General features: G+C 44.6%; 1 protein-coding gene across 2 annotated transcripts in view; it reads left to right on the forward strand.

Annotated features, from left to right (window-relative positions):
• The first annotated feature begins 1,188 nt into the window (after positions 1 to 1,188).
• Positions 1,189 to 21,367, forward strand: part of NXPH1 (neurexophilin 1) — a 284,715-nt gene continuing 264,536 nt past the window's right edge. Inside the window, exons 1-2 of one of the 2 annotated variants that reach the window (XM_025873352.2) lie at positions 1,189 to 2,038; positions 2,890 to 3,053. In XM_025873352.2, the coding sequence (XP_025729137.1) occupies positions 3,000 to 3,053 (54 nt within the window). In that variant the 5' untranslated portion in view covers positions 1,189 to 2,038; positions 2,890 to 2,999. Of the gene's footprint in view, positions 2,039 to 2,496; positions 3,054 to 21,367 lie in introns of those variants that run through there. The other variant, XM_073898879.1, reaches the window with a different exon arrangement.

Genomic DNA, 21,367 nt, shown 5'->3' on the forward strand with positions numbered 1-21,367 from the left:
AGTGGGGTTCTTTCTGCCTTTGTTCCAGAAAAGGGTGGTTATGCTGATTGTCGGTGTTGGGGGCTGGGGATTAAGCAGCTTCTCCAGGGGAGCTCAACCTATAGTTCTCCAGGACCTATTGTGTCTGGGCCCCCAGACGGTCAGAAACGGTGGAGCCTGAGGTGTCCAATAGCCACACTGGAGGAAAGGACTCCCTAAGACTCATTAAAAATCACCATCATATTTGGATGCCATCAACTAGGGCTCCTGAGATAAATTTCATCCCAACTCTTACAGATTACTAATTTTCATTGTGTAGAGGGCAGCATTCCAGGTCAAGCTCTGGTGAAGGGCGAGTTTGGAGAGATAACCAGCGAAGTGAGGGGAAGAAAAATGCGTTCAGCGGTGCTCAGACTTTGTTGACTGAGCCTGGGCACCCTGAGGAGGCGCTGGTGGCACAGCCGGCAGTAGAAGGGCCTGGTCCCGGGATCTCGGATAACGGCGAAGCTGGCTTAGGGCTGTGTGCTGGAGAGAGTGAAGGGGGGGGGGGGGGGGGGGAGAAGGTTTGAGAGGAATGTGGGGGTGAGGTAGAGACAGAGAAATACAGAGATGGAGAGAGTCGGAAATCCTGAAAGACACACACAGAGAGGTAGAAAGATGCAGCCGAAGGATAGGCACAGAGCACAAGAAAGAAAGGAGATAGAATGAGAAAGATGGAGAGAGAGACAGCAAAGGAGAGATGGGGAAGGACAGCGAGAGTCAGAGCAAAGAGGCCAAGAGTGGGAGACGCTGGTTGGTAGGAGGTATCAGGAACGAGGGAGGTGGCAAAGGCTCAAAGCCTCTACCCGCGTCCCCCCTCCACCCAATTCTCGCTCGGCCCAGCCCGCGGCGAGGAGTCGAACGCGCAAGGTCGCCCGGTCCTCTCGGCTGTCGCGCGCTGAATGGCTGGCGGTCCGCAGCGCCCTCACATCGGGCCCGGTAGCCACAGGTCCGCGGCGCCTAGAGTCTGCGCCCGAGGCGGGCCGGGGGGCCCTGCTCCCTCCTGCGCCCATTCCTGCCCTACGCACCGCCCCACTACGCTCCCCACCACTCCTCTGGCGGTCGCAGTCCTCCTCACGCCCCCGGGGGACTGGGCGCTGCGGTCACCAGAGATACCTCAGGAGCCACTTCTCCCTACGGGCCTGGCCTACGGAGAGCCTGGGAGTGGGATCTATTTATTCGGGGTATTAGTCTCTGAGGAATCGTTCACGCACGTGCCAATGCAATTGCCCGTGTCGGGAAGGTAGGCGCTGTGAGCGGCAGACCTACGGAGAAAGCACCACCTCGTCGGCGCCCGGAGCCCCAGCGTGCTCCAGAGCGTCCCCCAGTGGCCGGGCAGGACCAAGCAGAGGGCCTGCTTCTCCGCTCCAGAGTGGCTCCCTGGCTTCCCAGTATCGCGGTAGACGTGCAGCTGCTCGGTGCGCCAGGAGCCTCCAGGTCTTGCCACCCACCCCTCCCTCAGAAACTCGGACCGTTTGCGCTTGCCGTGTTGCTTTTTTTCTTCTGGAAGGCCCGTGTTTTATCTCTCGAGTTCAAGTCCCGAGGACTTGCCCAGTCTCCTCCCCTTAAGTCATTTCTACCATCCTTCAGCAGCCTCGGAAAGCGAGGAGCCCCGGACTGCTCGTCCAGGAGCCAGCGCTGGCGGGTCCCAGTCCGTCCGGCGCATTCGCCCAACGCATTGGCCTCTCTCCCTCCCTCTCTTACTCCCTCCCTTTCTCTCTTCCTCTCTTTTCTCCTCTGCTTCCCCCTCCCTCTCTTGCCTCTTAAGTTTCCTGCACCGTGAATCCAACTGTGCCAAGCCTAGGCTCCCACGGAACCGATCTTGAGCGCGACCCGGGCACTGAGACGCCGACTCCGCCGACGCTGGACGAGGCAGCGGGACCGGTCCGCGCCTGAGCATGGAGATGAAGCGCCAGGGAGGGCATGTCCGGGGCGCCGGAGACGCCAGGCCCGAGTAGCTCCTCCATGGAGCCTGCCCAGAGCGGTCCCTGCTCGCCGGTTTCGCCCCTAGTCCTGTGCGGTACGTACACTTCGCCTCCACAGTCCCGGAGAGGATATCTTGGAGCGGGGTGGTGGGACACGGGGAAGGGGCGGCGGGAGGGCCACTGGTTGGGGGACAGAATGAGCCTGGCGGGTGACCTCACAGACCCGGGTAGGCTTCCACTCTAGAAGTTAGCGACTGACTCTGCCCTTTGGCTCGAAAAAAAGTAGTGCCAAAGATGTGCTTGTATGCGCGTGTTATCTCTGTGCAGGGGGCTCGAATGGGTAAACTGAGCCCGCTTTACTGTATGCAAATTGCATTCCCTTTCCCCACCCCCACTCCATGGAACGTGTGAAGATACCCAGCACCTAATCCCGGTCAGCTCTACCTACCCCTTCCTCTTCCCGCGCCCCCCTCACTCAGTCTCTCCAGCCCGCTTTCCCTCTCTCTTTCTCTCTCCTCTCTCTGCTGGTGTGTACGTGTGTGAGCACTGCCAGGGCTGGCGAAGAACCAGCCGCCGCCTTTAAGTCCGAGCCGCCCGGCCATCAAACACTAGGGCAGGTCTCGCTGCCAGAGACGCTTGGGCTCGGAACCAGCCTGCACGCGGCTCTGTGTGCCCCTCCACCTCCTGTCTCCACTGGCCGGGAACTCGCACCCGAGGAGTGCAGGGCGCAAGGAGCCCCTCATCCTCCTACCCTCCTGCCCGCCTGCCTGCGGACAGCGCGCTCGCTGGTTTCAGGCGCTGGATTTACTCGCTTTTCAATTTTTCCTGCCCCCCGCCTCCGGGTTTTTGGTCCACCCCTCCCCTCCACGACCCCCTTTCCTCGCTTGGTCGCCAAGCCTAACCTTGCCCGCGTGGTCATGGGATGTCTAATTTCATTTGTATCTAGGCTGCTGAGAGCGCTCCTTGCTCTGTAAAGTGGATGTCAGGTGGATCTATGTTTTTGAAGGAACAAAGACTCAGCGAAAGCACCGCCGAGGAAGTTTGAGACGCGGGAGGATGCAGGCTGCGTGCTGGTACGTGCTTCTCCTCCTGCAGCCCACAGTCTACTTGGTAAGTCGCTGCCGATCCGGCGCCCCCGCAATCCCACCCTGGTCGCGAGGCCAGACAACCAGGGGCGCGCGGGAGGAGGGTGAGATCGCCAGTTCAGCGAGAGCAGCGTTCCTAGCGACCGTGTTGGAACAACTTTGGCAAGCTGGTCTTTGGTTCCCTGCGGGATTTTCCGGTTTTCCCACCCTCATTTCTTGCTCCAGTCCCCCTTTTCCTGAGCGTGATTCTGAACAGAGTCTAGGGCGCCCTAGTACCCAGAAACCGAGGAGCTAGTGGGACGGGATGCTTTATGGGGAGAGAGGGCAAAAGAAAGGGTTGACTATACACGGAACTCTCATTAGTTCATCCACAGAGTTTAAACGAAAGGAAATGGAGGTTGAGAGTGTGGAGCACGAATTTGCCTAGGTCTGTGACTTTGAAAGTGAATCCACCCACCTGGTCCCCCAGTTTGGAGATATGACACATAAAGAAGTGCAGGTAACTTTGTTCGACTTGTAGGGTTCACAGAGGACAAGTGTATCAGACACGAGCACCACAAGCGATTAGAGTTCGGTCTGGGTTGCCCCGGCAAACATGTAGCGGCTCTCCTCCCTCTCCTCCCAATCTCTTCTTTCCACCAGATAACCGAACCCCAGTTCCAGGGCCGAGCCCCTTACTAGGGAATGGCAGACCTTGTTGTCAGGAAAATACTAAGCAAAGCCACTGCCTGTCTTTCTGGAGTGGGGTTTCGGGGGTCTGGATTTTGCACACTGTTGGAACTGGGGGTGGAGATGAATTGGTAGCTGTGGGCACCGCGTGGAGCCAAGACGGAGAGAGCGATTTCTCCTGTCTGGCTTCAGGGAGGGCCAGGGACACTCGCACCCTGCTGGCGAAGTTGTGTTCAGTGCACCGACTCCCCATAGCTTATTTCTGAGCCACAAGAGCGCACGGAGGGCTCAGTGTGTTCTGACGGGGGCGAGGAGCGCTGGGGCAGCCTGAGCTCTCTGACGGGGCTGGAAAAAAGGGATGGGGGGGTGCCGTCCCTCAATCCCAAGGGCTTCAGAACCCACAAGCCAGGGAGCAAAGGTGTTGCCAACCCTTCAGTTGAGAGCGTTTCCCAGCTGTTGCCCTGGTGCATATGACTGCAGGGCTGCTAGTTGTGTGAACTCTGTGTATGTTAATGAGTGTGTATGTATACGCGTATGTGAATATGTATGTGAGGGTGTGTGCCTTTCACGGGTTTCGGCTTCAATCCAGGAACCCTCAGTGTTGCCTGTCTTTGCATCTTTATCGCCTGACTATCGCAGCCTCGGACGCCAGAGGGCGCTGCGCGTCAGTGTCCTCGCCTGCAGGACACCTTGGGGTAAACAGGTGAAAGCCAGGGCAGCCAATCCAAAAGAACAGCCATTCTGACTCTGTCACCGAAGTCTGTGCCTTCCCGGGCTGGAACGCAGACAGAATGTAAAAATTGTCCTTCCCATTTTCCATCTTCAATCATTCTTGCCCCCACCTGTGTCCAGTCTACCCACTGACATTGAGAACCGAAAGACCGAGGGCAGAAAGTTTGGCCAGAGGAAATACAGAAATTGTTTATTGAAAGAAGGGGCGGGGAGCAAAATGAAAGCTACAGAGGAGGGTTATTAACGATTCCCTTGACCATGGAAACCCTCCTGCCCCTTTCCTCTGCATACCTTTACGGATGACCTGAACCTCAAGACTGTTCTTATGTCCTTGGACTGTGCTCACACACGGCAAAAGGCTTGGGGCTGTGGTGCAGTTTAGTGCTTGGAGCAAGTATTTCGATAGTCTGGAAAATAATCTATCAAAAGCAGAAGTGAAATCAATACGTTGTGTTAAATTTTAAATGTGTTTGTTGGCAGTTAAACCGTTTTCCACTCATTACAACAACAGTGCTGGATTTATTCTAATGCGCTGCGTTCTCAACAACAAGCGCATTAATTCTCCTTTAATTGTAAACTGGGAGCATTTGAAAACCATTCAGTGTGCAAATTATGCTGATTCAATTACCGCTTAGTTACAGACTTCATTACCTGAATGCCTTTTGGCAATACGGAGAAAGGAGACAATTTTTCCAATTTCACTCAAAACAATACGAAACGTGAACAATAAAATAGAGATGGCGATTTAGAAGTCCATTCTTTTCTCTCCGATCTAAAGTTGTTTTGTGTGTCGGGGATTAGAAACCACACGGCACCACAAAAACAAAAGGCTGGTGGCTGTGACCCAAGGTAGTATTTCCAGGGATTGTAATCCCATGGTTATTTGCCCACAGAATTCCAAGATATTTTCCTGGAAGAACAGGGAGCTGGTTTTTACCATGGAAATAAACTTAAAAGGGTGAATTGGGCAGTCAGGACAGGTTGGTTCTAGGCAGGTAAGGAAGTGGAGAGCCTTGATTAAAACTCTAGGGCAATGAGACAGACCAAGAAATGGTCAAAGCTTCTTTCTCCATCTATTTTATTAAACACCACACACTGTGACTGAATTTATCATTTATTTGTAGCTGATCTTAGGACATCCCAGATCTTTGCAAGAAACTGCAATAGATGCATGCAGTTTGTCAGGAGCTGCAAGGAATACTCCAAGAAGGCAGGAGTGGCAAAACCATTATTTTATTTTATTTTTTTCTCCTTGAGTTGCCATAAACCAAGAAGGAGTTTAATGAGTAATTTTATGTCTTTATGAGCTCACGCCACAAGTTAAGTGACAGGGTACTCTATTTATGCATTGCCTCCCAGCTGATAGCCCAGTGCACCTTTCCCTTTAAGCTCCTGGAATCCCAGTTATGTTTTCCAAGCAGTGATTGCCACATTATATCCAGGGGAACAAGATTTGTGTAGATATCTCTTATACAAAAATATTCCTGCTTCTACTTATAGAGAAATACCTTAAATATTCCCAAATTGGGGATTTTTAATTTATTTTTTAAGTGAAAAACAATTCTCTATCCAGCAGTTCAGTGCTCCATTCTTAAGTCACACTCTTCTGCCTGTATTTGAGTGAATGTTCTCAAAATCTTTCTTGGCCCAGGTTTTTTTTTGGATGCCTGTTCTAGGTTGAGGATTTTGAGTGTTTTTGTGTTTATCGAGAGATGAGTCTGTTCTTATTTCAAACTGGAAGCTTACTTAGTACTGCAATGGGAAGTTAATTAGAAATGTGTCTACAAAGTAAGCTTCTGAAGCATATTAGCTAGCCGACTAAAAAATCACCACAGGGCTAACTCCATCCATAAATGCAGGGAAGAAGGAAACCATTTAAAAAAAAATAAAGTCAAGGAGATTTTCTGTCTCCTTGTTTTGTGTATTATAGATTTTGTGTATTATAGATTTAAAAGTCTCATTTCATCAGGAGACATACCTATCACATAACAATACTTGTTTAAAAATAAAAAAAAAAGGTCCTGCAATCTTTATTCTCCTGTCAATTCTGGACTGATACCAGGATGTTTTCAATATGATAGAATGGGGGTAACAGGACGATAGCATTTTAACTGAATTGAAGCACACACTGGATAAACTAGGAAAATGTGATTTCTGGTTCTGAAGAAAGGGAGTCCTAAACTGGGTTCTTTTTGGTGGATCAAACTGAAGGATAGGCCAGGGCACACAGGGAGAGCACCTCCCAGCAGAAAGCAGAGGTGTCCTGTTGGCGGCTCACCTGTGGCAATTTTCAGAGTTGAGAACTGAATCTAATGAGCACTCCCTGGGCATGTCAACAAAAAAGTTACTCAGAAATTGAGTCCAGAGAATCTGGCAAGGGGTTGAATGATGTTATTGTGATCAGTCACACATCCACAGTTGTATCTTCATGAGAAGAGGCTCCTTACCCTCCAATTTAGGTCCCTCCAGTTCTGCTAGGAATTAAAATTCTAATAATCTAGTTGCTTTTTAAACCAATATGGGCAAGAATTGAAAAAATTCTTTCTAAACTTTGTCCTTAAAAAAAGATTTTGAGTCAGTTATTCCCTCGAATTTAGAGCGTCTTTAAAATGTGAATACCACTCCAATTGTTCAGTAGAGATTAAAGAGTGATTAATATATCCATGGAATACTACCTCTGCATATTAGAAGCCAGAGCATTTGGGTGAATTTCACTCAGCATGAAGGTGGCTATTAAGAACTGAGGAAGGTGAGGGAAAAGCAGCAGGAGAGAGACTACCAATGTCTATCCTTTGGACTAGGTATGAAAATTAAGCCTCTGCCCACTGAAAATTTTACAATTTGAGCTTATTCCTGAAAAGAAAAGTGCATTAACTATCTAACAGTGTCTTATTCGGTGTTTTCTATTAAGGCCAGTTCTTGGTGGCAGTACTAAAAGTTCCCCAACACCACTGCATTTCCTGATTTTTCTATCCCAGACCAGCCTTCCTGAGACAGGATTAAACCTAGATTTTTGAAGGAGCCTATGCCCCAGCAGCACAACATGAAAACTTATCAGTCCAAAGACATGTTCTAGGGCTCTGTGTGTGTGTGTCTGGGGGGGGGTTGCTACTATTTTAGGCATTTTCCTGAAGTGTTCAATTTTCCATTGACCAAGAAAGCAGCTCCCCTGGTGTGTGGGAAGCACTTGGATGGGTTGCCCTCTGCCACACTTCAGGAGGATGATGGTAGTCTGGGGCCTTCTAGTGATAGCTTCTGGGAGAAACTGCCTTTAGTATTAGAAAGGGAGAACCAGAATCACTACAACTTTCTCAGCTGTATTTTCTCCGAAAGCCATTAAGTTTCTGGCTCCTCTTTGTGCGAAGTTGATTTCTATTTGGCTTTGAATTGTTGACGGCTATTTCCTCCTTAATGAAAGTGTTATCTGGGTGAAAAATATATCCGGTGGCAGGGAAATTGGTTGATTTTTTTGAGATAGGCGCCCAATGTCCTACTTTTCTATCTGAGGGAAAATTTTCTGCAGACTACAGAAATTGACAGCATTGTCCAGGTAATAACCATCATGGACAATATTTTCAAAAGGACATTTGAGTGATGAAAGCATTTGGATATTGCTTTTTCAAATATGCAATTTTCTGTCTTGGCCTTCTTTGATTTTATAGGGGGTGGGTGAGAAGGGACCAGGAATTGGCAAAGGGACGCCTTCCTGGTTTCTCCCAGTCCTGAAATATCGAGGTGCTCCTCAGCTTCGCTTGGAATTCCTGGGTCTGAAGAGCCCTGAATGGGTTTGGCTGTCGCGGTGATGATTTTAAGAGTCGAAAGGGAATCTTGGGAATGAGGAATGACACTCTTCTTGCGCTCCTCCGCCCAGAAATAAAGCCGATGGAAGCTCTGAAAGTTGCATGCTCTCAAGTAGCCAGTTAGGAAGTGTGTATTCTTTCGGAGTTGTTTGTTTAAGTAAGGTGCCTAGCTTTGATTCGATCCTGGAAAGTTCCCTTAAAGCAACCAAGTCCTTCTGGAGCTTCCAGATCTCATTCTAAGACCTAACCAGTCTTCGCCATTTTAATTAATAGGGGGAGGCGGGCTAGTCAGGTTGGCGAGCCGCTGGTCGGGTCAGCTGCTTACAGGAGCAGCGGGGTGGCAAGGCGAGTACGCTCTCTCGCCTCGCCGTGCAATCTCCTCGCTACCATTCCTTAAGTCCAGACGCCTGTTTGCAGGAAGTTGCGGTCTTGATTTATCCGCTACTCAAGCTTGCGACCAGCTCTTTTTCTCTATGTCAGCACTAACCCCTCCCGGAGCTTGGTAAACAAGGCGCGCACATTTTTTCTGCTGTCGATTGGCATGTTGACGACTCTGCTTGAAGGAATGTGACAATAAAGTGGGAAACCAAAGCTTGGCAAGCACTTAATCAAGGATAAAAAGGTTCCGCTGTAAGGATGTCACTCAATTTATTGTGAAAGTCGAATGAATTACGTTTAATGAAAGTGCTCCCCAGATGAATTTTACCGGCAATTTCCTGAGTTGGCTCTGTCAGCTCGAGATGAGGAAATGCCAGCCCAGATCAGAAATGAGCGCCCATCTCAATTACTATGCAAGCTTTCCAAGAGCGGCTTTTTATTGAGATAATATATACTGGCGGCTTCTTGGTGCCCCTCCGCGCGCCTAGGAGCGCGTTTGCGCATTTTCCAAGTTTGCCATCTGCCCTCAAGGGTTGCTGGCTGTTGTTTAAACTTCTAATGAGTGCGCCGCGTTTCTGCTGCGGACTGAAAACCTAATTACCCCCTCTGCAAACAGCTTTTTCTGGAATATTTTGTTTACTATGGAGGTGCGGGCTGGCGGGGGTGAGGTGGGGGTGGGACGGAGAGGAATCCTTTCCTCAGGTGCCCTTCGTTACAGAAAGTTCCTTTGTCGTTTAGTCGGGTGCTCTGGGTGGTGGAAAGCAAGGTGGCGCCCAGAGCCGCGTCTCTGGGATAGAGAGCACCGTGGGGTCCCAGGAGCAGTGAGAGTGCATCGGCTTGCCTCTCCCGCCGCAAGTAGCGAGAAGACTTCTAACGCTCCTACTTCCTTTAAATTAATGAGAGTATTTTCTCGTTCAAGCCGGAAATACGCTGGGGAGGGGGATACACAGGCCACTGCCGGAGCGCATCACCTCATCTGCATGAGAATGGAGAACCGAGAGGCTTTTCATGTAGTGCTTCTTTCTCCCACAATAAGACAAATTGCTGCTTAGAAATACCGAGTGTTTCCTTAGAAACTGGCTCGTGGGGGCTCTGCGCGTCCCCGTTGAACCTGACTTCGGCCAGGCCTGGCCCATCACCCTCGTAACCCTAATGGATTCTGACGGGAAGGATACGAGGCAGTGGCGGTGAAGGCCGCGAAGGGAGGTTGGGCGCCCTCGTCCCACCAGAGGGAGGGGGCGTCCTCTTGACACAGAGGTCTCAGAACCCCTCCCCATCCATTGATTTTAAAGGCCATTTCAAGTCGTCTTCTACAGTTAGAAGCGAGAAGCTTTCTTCGACGTAGGCTTCGTATCCTAGACTTGGAAACCCTGTCGTTCTCACCAAAGCCGCAGAGTGTTCGGGCCCCGGGAAGTTTGCCAGCCGGAGTCGCTGCCGCCACAGCTGCACACTCTATTGTCTTCTTTTAGCCTGAGATGACCTCGAGCAATCCCAACTGGTTTAAGAAAACATAGGTACAGCCCTCTCGCGTCTAGACCCCAAGCCTTCATACCAAAGCGTTGCTTCGGGGGAACTTTTTGTCGACGTCGCCGAGCTTCGGTGCTTCTGGGGCAGCAGGCAGGAGTGCAGCAGTTCCCCGGAGGGAGGTCGCGGGCACCGAGACTGAATGGGTCCGTGGCCGGCGGCTGAGTAAGCCCGGCCCGCGGAGCGGTTCTTCAGAACCACGGACAGAGCCACAGGCTCCGCCCCGCCGGGTGTACGCAGACCGGCCCTACTCCATCGCGGAGGCGCGGACTCGGTCCCTCTTGAAGTAGAGTTGGCGCTTTCCGCAGACCCTTCTCTACCGCCCAGTCGCGACTCTAACGACCCGCCTCCCTCTCCCAGTCTCTCGGGAGCACTGAGCTCAGATCGCTAGGTCCCCAGTGTTTCCTGTGGCCAGATCGGCTCGTTTGCTCCACTTCCCCCCAACTTCCGTGGCTGCGGCGTCACATGATTACCGCAGAGTTTAGGCTGAGGGGAGGTGAATCCTTGTTTCCCCCACTTTCTCCTCGCCCGTCCGCATTCCCTCGCACAGTTCGTTAAATCTACCCCTCCTCCCAAACAAACACGAATCAAGTGATGTAGAGCTTTAAGTGTCTTTAACAACGTAAAAGGCCCGTTTGACACACAAGGAAACTGAGGTACGGAGCGGGATTACCTTTCTCGCCTGAGTAAAACCAAGTGGGGAGAAGTGATTCATGCCCTATCTCCCACCTGCGGGGAACACGGCTGGAGACACCGAGACAGCCTCCAGGATCAGGCGCTCTTAAAGAGCGACGCGGGTGGAGGGTGGGAAGTCGTAATTATTATGAATTTCTAAAGGACCAGTAATTATTCACGGGAAGCAGGACAAACCGCGGCTCGGGCAAAATAATCGATATATTTCCTATCGAAAGTGCTTGGCTCGCCTTTAATGCAGACGAATTGGGATGCAGCCTCATTATTTTCCGTGTGGTTGGGCTCCCCGGCGTGGGGCCTGATGCAGCGTGGAATCTATCATCATTAGAACCAGGATGGGGTAGGGGGAAGTTTCTCCTTATTTACTTAACAAAACAAACAAACAAAAAGCCCCTAAACCCCGAACGACCCCCAAGCACAACCACTGTCCCGCCTCCCCTTTTCTTCCTCCACCCCTCTTCCCCGGCTGTTGTTGCATACTCTCCCCTGGCCTTTCTGAACCCTCTAGAGCCAACACTGCGGTCATTTAAAAATGTGCGCAGTTCCTCCTTGGCGGTAGTCGCACGGTTGATTTGTTCCAGAAATAAGCCGGGGAGTACCCAGAGTTGGCGCTAGGGGTTCTCTGTGTCAAAGGCGAAGGTTGGCTGGAAGTTCTGTCTGTTTCTCTCGCCTCGGTGTAAGAGGTAATCCTTTCAGGATACCCGATTCTGCAAATCCCCGCAGTGTTAAAGGAGCAGAGGTCTGGCAGGCAGTTCTCCATCAACCTGTGTGAGAAGCCAGCTTGGAGAAAGGCAAACCCGTGAGAAGAGAACCAATCTGGAGGTGAAGAGAGGCCAGGAATTGAATAGGAATAGAAGGGAAGGTTCAGGAGCAACGCCTTCCAGGGTCTTCTAGAAGGCCTGCCTGAGACCAGCCTTCCTCTTTCCAGCAAGAAGCTGGCCTTTTGCCCTTGGGTCAACCCACTGCAGTTTTTAAAGCCTGGGAATGGGTCCCACCTTAACCCACTGAAGTGGCTCTAGTGTCCAGGGTCCTGCCTAGTGAATTGCACAGCGTTTTCCTATTTCTCCCCACTTGTGCATCCCTCGCTCCTGGGCACAGTCTTTCTCCCTTAGAAGTTGCCTGCCACCCCTGGTGGGCAGCTGCTGGATTGGAAGTTGATTCTTGTGTGGGTGTCTTCACTGTTTCCTGCAATGCCATTGCTCTTAAGGTCAACAAAGTGAGGTGTGTGTGTGTGTTGTGAGTGGTTGTGTATTTTTGAGTGCTTGGCCTTCATCTGGCTCATCCCTTCTTTATAACAGATCAGTCTAGCAGGGAAGATAGGGTGTGGCACTTAAAAAAAACTAACTCCACCTCCTTAACTGCATTAAAATTATCACAATTATAATAACATCTATAACATTAATGAAAGCAAAAATTAAAATTGTGCACTTCTAAGCACTAAAGTAGAAATAATACCTTTCACCTTCACTTGAATTTTCTTTTCCTCAGGGCCCAGCCTTTCATGGTATATTGTGATTACCTGAGTGTCTTTGTTTGCATGCTGTCAGAGATAGCCAGCTAACTCAATACCAGGACTGTATGATCTACTGACATCATTTCCTCCCACCATCTTCATTTTTAGAGGCTTTATAATTAAACTCTGTGAGATATATGTAACATGCATCCAGTGGAGAGGCTTTTTGCTTATATTTATGTAGCATGCTGAGGAAGGAAAATTAAGGAAGTGCTTATATTGAAGTAATAAGCTTGCTTTGATATTAGCAGGAATGTCCTTTTAATTTACTTTTCTCAAGTCTAAAAGATTATCTCTGTAAGACCAGACCCCACAGTCATGCCTTTTAAAAGAAAGATTCCAATAAAGTGAAAAGACATTTATTAGCTTGTTCTAACTTAGTGTAACAAAAGGCCAGGCTAACCACTCACTGAAAATGTACACTGGGCTTAGCATGGCAAAGTTGCAGTATGATGCAGGAAGCTGAGCAGAAAGCGCTAGCTGGAAATACCTTCAAGGCCCTACATTTTTCTGTCTCTCCCTGTACCTAACCCATCACAAGATACACATGTAGACATAGTGTAACATGGCCTTCCGGAGCCAACACAAAGACGTCACACTGCAGATTGGGAGGAATTTTAATAAAATTGAAAGTTACAGTCTAAAAAGAAGGAGACACATATTTTCTTCTCTAAGATAGGTTATTACCAGGAAAAATTATGATAGAAAAGCTTGGAGAAAATTTCCTGACTTAGAAGAGTCTTTTTCATTTCCAAGTTAAACATACACATATGCACACATAGCAGAGCAAGATTGGATATACATCTGTGCATCTCTCTTTGAAAGATTCCCTGGGAAATCATAGTGGGGAATTCTTAGTTGCTGGTCTTGAAATTTCAACTTGAGTTTGACAGTAACATTTCCTTGATAGGAATCTGGTAACTGACAGTACTATTGTCCTGTTTATGTCAATATTTTCAGGAGAGCGTGAAAGCAGTTTTGGAAAAGAGAGACTGCTGGCTTGATAGATGGAATTTTAGTTATGTATATATAATATACGGCAACCTCTCCAACCGAACTTTAGAAGATGATTCTTCTCCTTGTAACCTTGTAGCTGAATGTTACTAGAGGCCCACAGCTATATAAAACAGCTTATATAGAATTAATGGACTGCTTTACATTCAGTCTCTTACTTGTGAAGCCCTTGTAAAATATCACATGTACTTAAAATAGGAAGAATATAAAGTCAGGTTTTGTGTGCAATCAATAGTTGTAAATGGTTCGGTGAAATATTTGATTGTTTTGAGTGAGTTTGACAATGTGATGGAAATTTATTGTCCTTCTTTGTGCACTGATGTGCTAATCATAAGGCTGCCCCTTCTTTTATGTACTTGACCGGTTTTTGAAAACTGATTGTAAGACTCCAAGGCTACATCTAAGTACACAACCAAGATTTTAGGAAAGATGCATTTATTAATTTGCCAAATTACAAAGAGATCCATGGGCCACTGTGAAGAATAAAAGAACAACCCTCCAATATTGTGTTATTATTTTGTTTAAAATGATCAACAATATATTTTTTGTTTTATTGGAGTTGTGCATTGTGAATATTTAAGATGCAATTTTGAAGAAGAAAGTAAGTGGAGGGTTTAAGTTAGCCTCAAACTTCATAAAAACCAGACTTTCTGAATATAGTGAAATTATTAAAATAAATCTCTTCAGCTACTTTCCATAAGTGTGGGCAAAATTTAGAAAAATTGGAGGGCCTTATTCTTTTCTTCCTTTAGACATATATTAAAGACTACAGTTTTCTTAATTCTTTCACGTGGTTTATGGATTTTTGAAGATACGCCATAAGCCTCACTACGAATTTCATTCTTCTATTTTCTTTCTTTGTATTTTCATTTAGAGAATAAAACATTTCTTTTGCCTGATTGGACTGAGAATTATCATGGCCAAAAACCATAGTTACTTTTTCAAAAGCTTCCCCCTTCCCCCTATTTCATTTAAAGATTACCTAGAATAGTCAGACTTTTTTTTTTTTTGTCCTCACTGTAAAAATGACCCTTATACTGTTGTTAACATCTCCTTTAAATAAGGAACAAGTGCCCTAAGTTACCAACTGGCTATATTCATTGCTGATGCTGCTCAATGCATGATGGAAAACTCTTAAAAACCTGAGCTGGATTATGTGAATTCCATTATACTTTCTGTTTGAGAAGTATTCAGTGAAAATACTATAATTAATCCCAGGTTTGATTCTAAATCTATTTGTAGAATGATGAGTTGTGATTTGTTCTTGGAGCAGCTGTGGTGTTGGTAATAGGGCTGACTATATGATCTCTAAAATTGAAAGTATAAAATACCTTTATTCACATACCTTTTTCAGTCATTTGTGTGTAGTTTGTTGCACCAGAGCACCATCATTTATTGTTTTACAGGACTAAATTTAGAGAAAGATGCAAACCATTGCATTTGAAAGGAAGTTATTCATCCATAGTCAGTGTAGTATTTCTTTGGTCTTCATGTGAAACTTAATTGCTATTGATGTGGAGATTTTGCAAAACATGGCAGTGTTTTTGCCTCTTTCACAAGAAATACGTAATTGAATGATGAATGCCTCATGTTAGATTTTCAACCTTATTTCTTTAGGTTTAATAAGGCAGAGTTACGAACAGCTGCACCGAAGAGCCAGCCATAATCTCTAGCCATTATCAAACCAATGCAGATCTGGCATGAACACAGATGAGCTGAACTGCCACTTTTGGATCTGCAGCTCTGCTCTCTGAACTGTGCTGGAGAGTGGAAGCATGAAAAGTGAATGATTTGGCTCAAGATGTTTAATCCTGCCTTGCATTCTTGACTGAAATCCTTTACAGTTAGAATGGTTCTAATTAATGTGTGGCCAGATGCATATGCACATGTCTCAGATTGCTGGATTCCACACCCCCCCATCCCCACCTCCCACAGCCTGCTTCTGTTCTTTGACCAAATGGTGAAGAAAACAAGAGGCTTTAAAGGCAAATGCACATGTGGAAAGATGGCTGATATCCTACCGAAATATACTCTACTCTACTCTACTCTACCTACTAGGTGGGTAATGTCATGGTGTCAAGTGTCAAGATTGAATTCTTGGTAGAAATAGAGGAGTTCTGATGAGAAATTGGAGGACTTCTGGGCTCCAAAGAGGACCTGGCCCCTTTTCAGTCATCCCAGGATCTTCCCCCGCCCCCCCTCAGATCACTCACTTCACTTCTTAAGGGAAGCAGCACTGAAAAAGACTTGTTAAGAAAAAGGAGGGGAAGAGAATGGCAGTGTATTTTCTTAATTCTGTGACCTTGGGCAAACTTTTTAACCTCTCAGACCCTGATTTCCTTGTCTGTAATATGGGGTTAACGATACTTTCTACCCCATGGAGTTATTATTGAGAATTAACTGAGTTAATGTGCTATAAAGACTCTGAAAGGTGCCTGACACATAGGAGTGGTGAGCTAGTAAAGAAAAAAGTCCCGTTACCCATTAGACAGAAAGGTGTCTGGGCCAGGGTCTCCTGCTCCCAGCAACAGTCCTTATATGGGTGAAATGCAAGGACTGACTCTACCCTAGGACCATCCTATCTTTGGTTTCCCACTTGCTTATTGCTGGACAGTTGCCCAGTGTTGCCCAGAGAGCTGTAAGTATTTAATGTGAATAGTAACCATTGTGACTAAAGCCAGGAAAAGATGGCCATTTCCTTAGCAACCAATCAAATGTTTATTGAAATGAAGACACAAGCCTTTGACAGGCCTAATGAACAGATTGCCTAGTTGAGTGAGAATTCTTGTGATGTTTTAATTTTAGGTGGCAAACAATATGAACATTTATTAAGATCTAATTTAAAATATTGGTATTTATGAGCATTAATTGCTTTTAATTACTTTAACACTTGAAATTCTCTTAAACTTTGCACACAAGGTAATCAGAACATCTCGCCTACTAGTTTTAAAGTGCAGGGACCTTTGGGCAGGGGATATAGACTACTTTCTTCCATTAAAGTTCATTCTAACTGAATGCCTAGATGTGGCAGCACCATAAGCTCCCAGTAGTACTAGAAGAAATAATTTGATAGGATGAGAACCACAGCACCTCTCTCCTATGCCGCCCAAAATATCTCCTGTCTGCCACCATATGCCTCCTTCTAAGGCATTGCTCTGGGTACCCAAGAAGAGTTCCTATATGGAAACACTATTTTGTGTCTTGGATTTGACATGAGAATTGGGAAAGGTATGGGTGACTGCTGGGGATAAAATGTTCTACATTCCTATTTATACCCAGAGCCAAGCACTGTGCCTGGACTTTAGCATGGATTTTCTTTTTCATTCTCACTTTATTTTCTCAATCCTCTGAGATTTGTATTATTAATATCAGTAAAGTTTTGTTAATATCATTAGTGTTAAGATATTACTATGCCCATCCTAGTCATATCATTAACAATACACCATTTTATAGATGAGGAAATTGAGGCATTGAGAATGTGTCTGGTGCAAGGTGGTGATATTCTATCCCAGACAGTCTAATTCTTTAAATTACTGCACCACATTATGTGTGTGTGTGTGTGTGTGCATGTGTGCACATGTGCATGCATGAGCACACATAATGGAGCGGGAGGAGAATGAGACTCATTTTAAAAATTTTTGAAAGAAGTAACTGTTGCTTTCCATTTTAATGCACAGTTCTTCTTATTTGGGTAGCTGGAGTGTACATAAAATTGCTGTGGTGTTACCATAATGTAGTAGTTTTAATTAGATGTTGTTACTCTTGAAGGGTTTCCCATCAAATGGGGGATACAAGGGTAACAAATGCAAGTTTGATATCAATGGTTGTGACTTAAGCTTGTGCTGATGGCATGTGGGACACAATCTCTTTAGGATGTCTGCATCTATTGACCTGACTGATATGAAAAAGGATCCCTGGGCCTCAGGGTAAGGTAATAAGTGAGACCAGGGCATAAAGCACAACCCTCACAGTCATCTGTGATGGAGTTTAAAATGATCCATAACATCTGTATCTCTCCTAGCAAATCATACACCTGTTTTGTGAATTACTTGCCAGTCTGGACATGAGGAGGTGGGGAGAGGAGAGTAGAGCTTATTTGTAAGGGGATAACCACATGTAGGAGGCATAAACTCCAGTTTCTCCCGTGGCATTTACTCTAATGAATCCTGTGTTCCGACAGCTTACCAGATATAAAACAGAGATGTAAACCGGATTCTTTTAAGAGCAAAATTTTTGTGTGATGATATAAAGTAAGAAACTTTAAAACATCTGTTTAGTTTAATACCTTATTGTCAGAATAGTCCCAAACATTCAACTAGTTTAGCTTAGGCATTTTTATCATAGTCTAGATATATGATTTTAAAAATAAAATTGAAAAATGCTCTCAAAATATTCTATAGAATTACTCATGTTGGATTTAGGAATTTTTCTATTTCTGAAGAATAAAAGTAGATCCAAGATATTTCTGCCCAAAGTAGAAGCCCTCTGGCATGGAATGGCAGGGGGAAAGCCTGGTTTCATTTCAGTCTTGTGCTACATTTGACCTTGGGAGAGCTCAGTTATGCCTTGGGGCAAAAAATTAAATGTTCCATTTTGCAGCACTGTCATCTTTCACCTTTATGTGGATTTAAAAATGTAAATAAAATTGCTTTCTGTAAATGGTATACATGAAGGTCATATTCATATTCTCTGCAAGAATTCAAAATGCCATTTGACCCATCATTGGCTCAATAGATAATAATGTGTTCTATTCGTTTCTAGTAATCTACTTTTTAAGCATTTTATGGCCCAATATTTTTATGCCTAGTTCCTAGTTTGTGAAATAAGAAATCAGAAATAAACCTTTTAGCACTTCATTGTAGATTTATTTATAGAATATATGTTTTCAACTTTGAGCTTTTAAAAATGCCACATCTTCCCAGAATACATTTCCTTAGTCATAAAAGTGGTCTGGCTGAAAATCTACAATGAGAGAAGAGTGTACTCTTGAAAAATTTTGAGGGCTCAAGCTATTCCAGTTATAATCTGAAAAGCAGAGTGCAACCAATGGATTTAGAAAGTAAAGTAACTGCTCTTCTCTTTGGGGAAGAGGGTGTTTGAATTATTTTCATTGAAATTTCGATAATAAGACCCTAATAGATCCTTGTATTTAATTGTCATGATTTTGATTGTTAATGACTTTTGATTGCTTCTTCTGGAGGCACCTGTTAGCCGTCTCTGAAGCACAGATGGCTTTATCAGCAGCAGTAGGAGTTTCTTTTTCTTACTAACCTTGAGCTGAACACATTTTTTTTTTGGAAGATGAGCAGACCAGTGTCATCCTAAGTTTTTCTGTCTTTGGGAAATTACTTTGTTTATTGAATAATGAATTGAGATCACTGTTTCAAAAGCTTCTAGTTGTTTTTTTAATTGCAAGGAGTGTTGGTCCTCCTTCTAAGTAGATATATAATGAATATTCAGTGACCAAGGCCATAAGACTATGATGATAATATATCTCTGTTTGCTTGGGATAGTCCTATTTTATGCCTGTTGTTTATATCAAAAATATTTTCTCTTACTTTCAAAAGTGTCTTGGTGTAGATGATAAATTATACGGTCGTCTTACATGTAACTCAGTGTTCAAATGGCTGACTGAGAAAGGTTGATTAGAAGTCTTTTTATGAAAGTCTTAATGATTATGAAAGATTGTTGACTGGGAAAGAAGAGCATTTCCATCTCTTCTACACTCCCTTTCTCATGAAGCGTTCAGGTTCTTCATGAACTTGGGTAGCCAGGGTCTACTACCATGATGTGCTTCATGGAACATATCCCATACTCTTTTATTTAAAAATCTGGTAAAATTTTTTATTAAATATTATGTATTACACGATCATGAGAAAAGTTGATAGAAGACTGATTAGTTGAGGTCCTGCAGAGTGGCATCAGCTTGGTGAAATTGTTTTGGCCCAAGGCCTAGAAACTAAACTTTACCAGTGCTTTTAGAGTTAACAGTCAGAAATAGACTCACTCTAACCTGAATATTCTTTTGATAATGCCCTTATCCTGTGAGAACAATACCTGAAACACTTATCAGAGCACATTTCTTTCATTATGGTAGCTCTGGAGAGTCCAATTAGTAATCAAAACTTGATATATATCCATATATCTATGTATCTTTTTATATCTCTATCTATCTATCTATATATAGATAACTTTGAGATTATTTCACACGAGGACATGGCAGAACCCAAAGTAGAGTAAAGGTTCTCTTTTTCTGTCTTGTGCCTTCCTATCCTTGAGAGTGGTGAGCATGTGTCACCCTACTTGCTTCTCTGAATCCCTATTTTCTATGCGAACAAACCCATTCAGTCTTTTTGATACATTTTTTTTCTCTAAATATGTTACTATTACTGATGACACTTCAAACAGCAGCTCCTACTGAATATTCTTCCTATCCCCATTTTCTATTAATTTTATTACATTCCCTGAAGGCGTTGTTTTCTCCTTTCATATCTTGGTTCTTTATGGGCTAGAATTTCATTGACACTACCATCTTTTACATCTCCCTTTTTTAAGGCTCTGCAAGGCTTGAGACTAGGATATGTGACTCTATGATGTTGATTTAATGTTTTTTTTTTCCTTTCATACCTTTACTCGGGAGTTATTCGTGATGGGTAACTTAAACAAGTAGATAGGCAGCTAGACAAAGCCATTTAGTGCATGGTGGGGAGAGGGGAGAAGAAAACATTTTCCATACCTCTGTTTAAATGCTTGACCTGTTTTTACAGTAGTCATCTTGTAGACATGTCTTGCTTTTTCTGAATTTCTTGGGATTGTAGAAGTTAGTGCCTAGTAAAGCATTAAAAAGAGTTGGGGGTGAGTAGGGTGAGGTGGCTATGGGGATTAAAACTAGAACCACTGTACAAATTCTCCTCTGTTTTGCAAATGCACTGGCAAAAGTTAACTGGACCCTCCTTGGTAGGAAGTATCAATGTGGATCGCTCCTTCTAATAGTTCAGGAGATGAGTATGCTTCCTACTTTGCTTTTCTTGGAAAAAAATCTCATGAGGAATTTTCCCTTAGAAATCTAATTTGTGCAGGTCTCTGGCAAGGACAGAGTTTAAAATTAGCTTTTAAAAATTTATTTTTATTTTTAATTATGGTAAAAAATGCATAAAGTAGAATTTACCATCTTAATCATTTTTAAGTGTACAGTTAGTATATTCACATTGTTGCGCAACCAATTTCCAGAACTCTTTTAATCTTGTAAACTGAAACTCTGTACCCATGAAATGACAACTCCCCATTTCCCTTTCCCTCTAGTCCCTAGCAACCAACCGTTCTACTTTTTTTCTCTATGAATTTGACTTATCTAGGTACCTCATATAAGTGGAATCATACAATATTTGTTCTTTTGTGACTGGCTTATTTCTCTTAGCAAAATGTCCTTAAGCTTTATCCATGTTGTAGCATATGTTAGAATTTCTTTCCTTTTTAACTAAAAAGATTTTTTAATGTGGCCTTTTTATTGACCTTTTTATTGTTTGTTGGTTTTGAGTCATAGAGAACCTTAGCCTATACCTATTTAATACAGGAATTCCTCCATATTTGCTTGTACACATGTGGTTTTATTTTTTTATATTTAAAACCCTGATCCATTTGGAATTTATGTCTTGGGTATGGTGTAAAGTATTGGTTTAATTTTGTGTTTTCAAATGGCTAACCAGACATCCTAGCATCATTTATTTAATATCCCATGTTTGCTTCAATGGTTTGAGATGATGATTTTATCATATACTAAGTATCCTTACATCTGTTTCTGTTCCACTGGTCTGTATACACCAGAAACACTATGTGAATTTGAAAGACTGTTTAGCTTTATTTAATATTTGTAGGAGCCTTTCAAAGATCTTTTTCCAGCTTTATTGAGATATAATTGATATACAATATTGTATAAGTTTAAAGTGCACAAGTGATGATTTGATACACATCTATATTGAGAAATATTTACCACAACAAGGTTAGTTAACATATTTC

The sequence above is a fragment of the Callorhinus ursinus genome, unplaced genomic scaffold (genome assembly GCF_003265705.2).
Source record: "Callorhinus ursinus isolate GAN/ISIS: 27379988/994484 unplaced genomic scaffold, GSC_fseal_2.0 scaffold12, whole genome shotgun sequence".
NCBI lineage: Eukaryota > Metazoa > Chordata > Mammalia > Carnivora > Otariidae > Callorhinus > Callorhinus ursinus.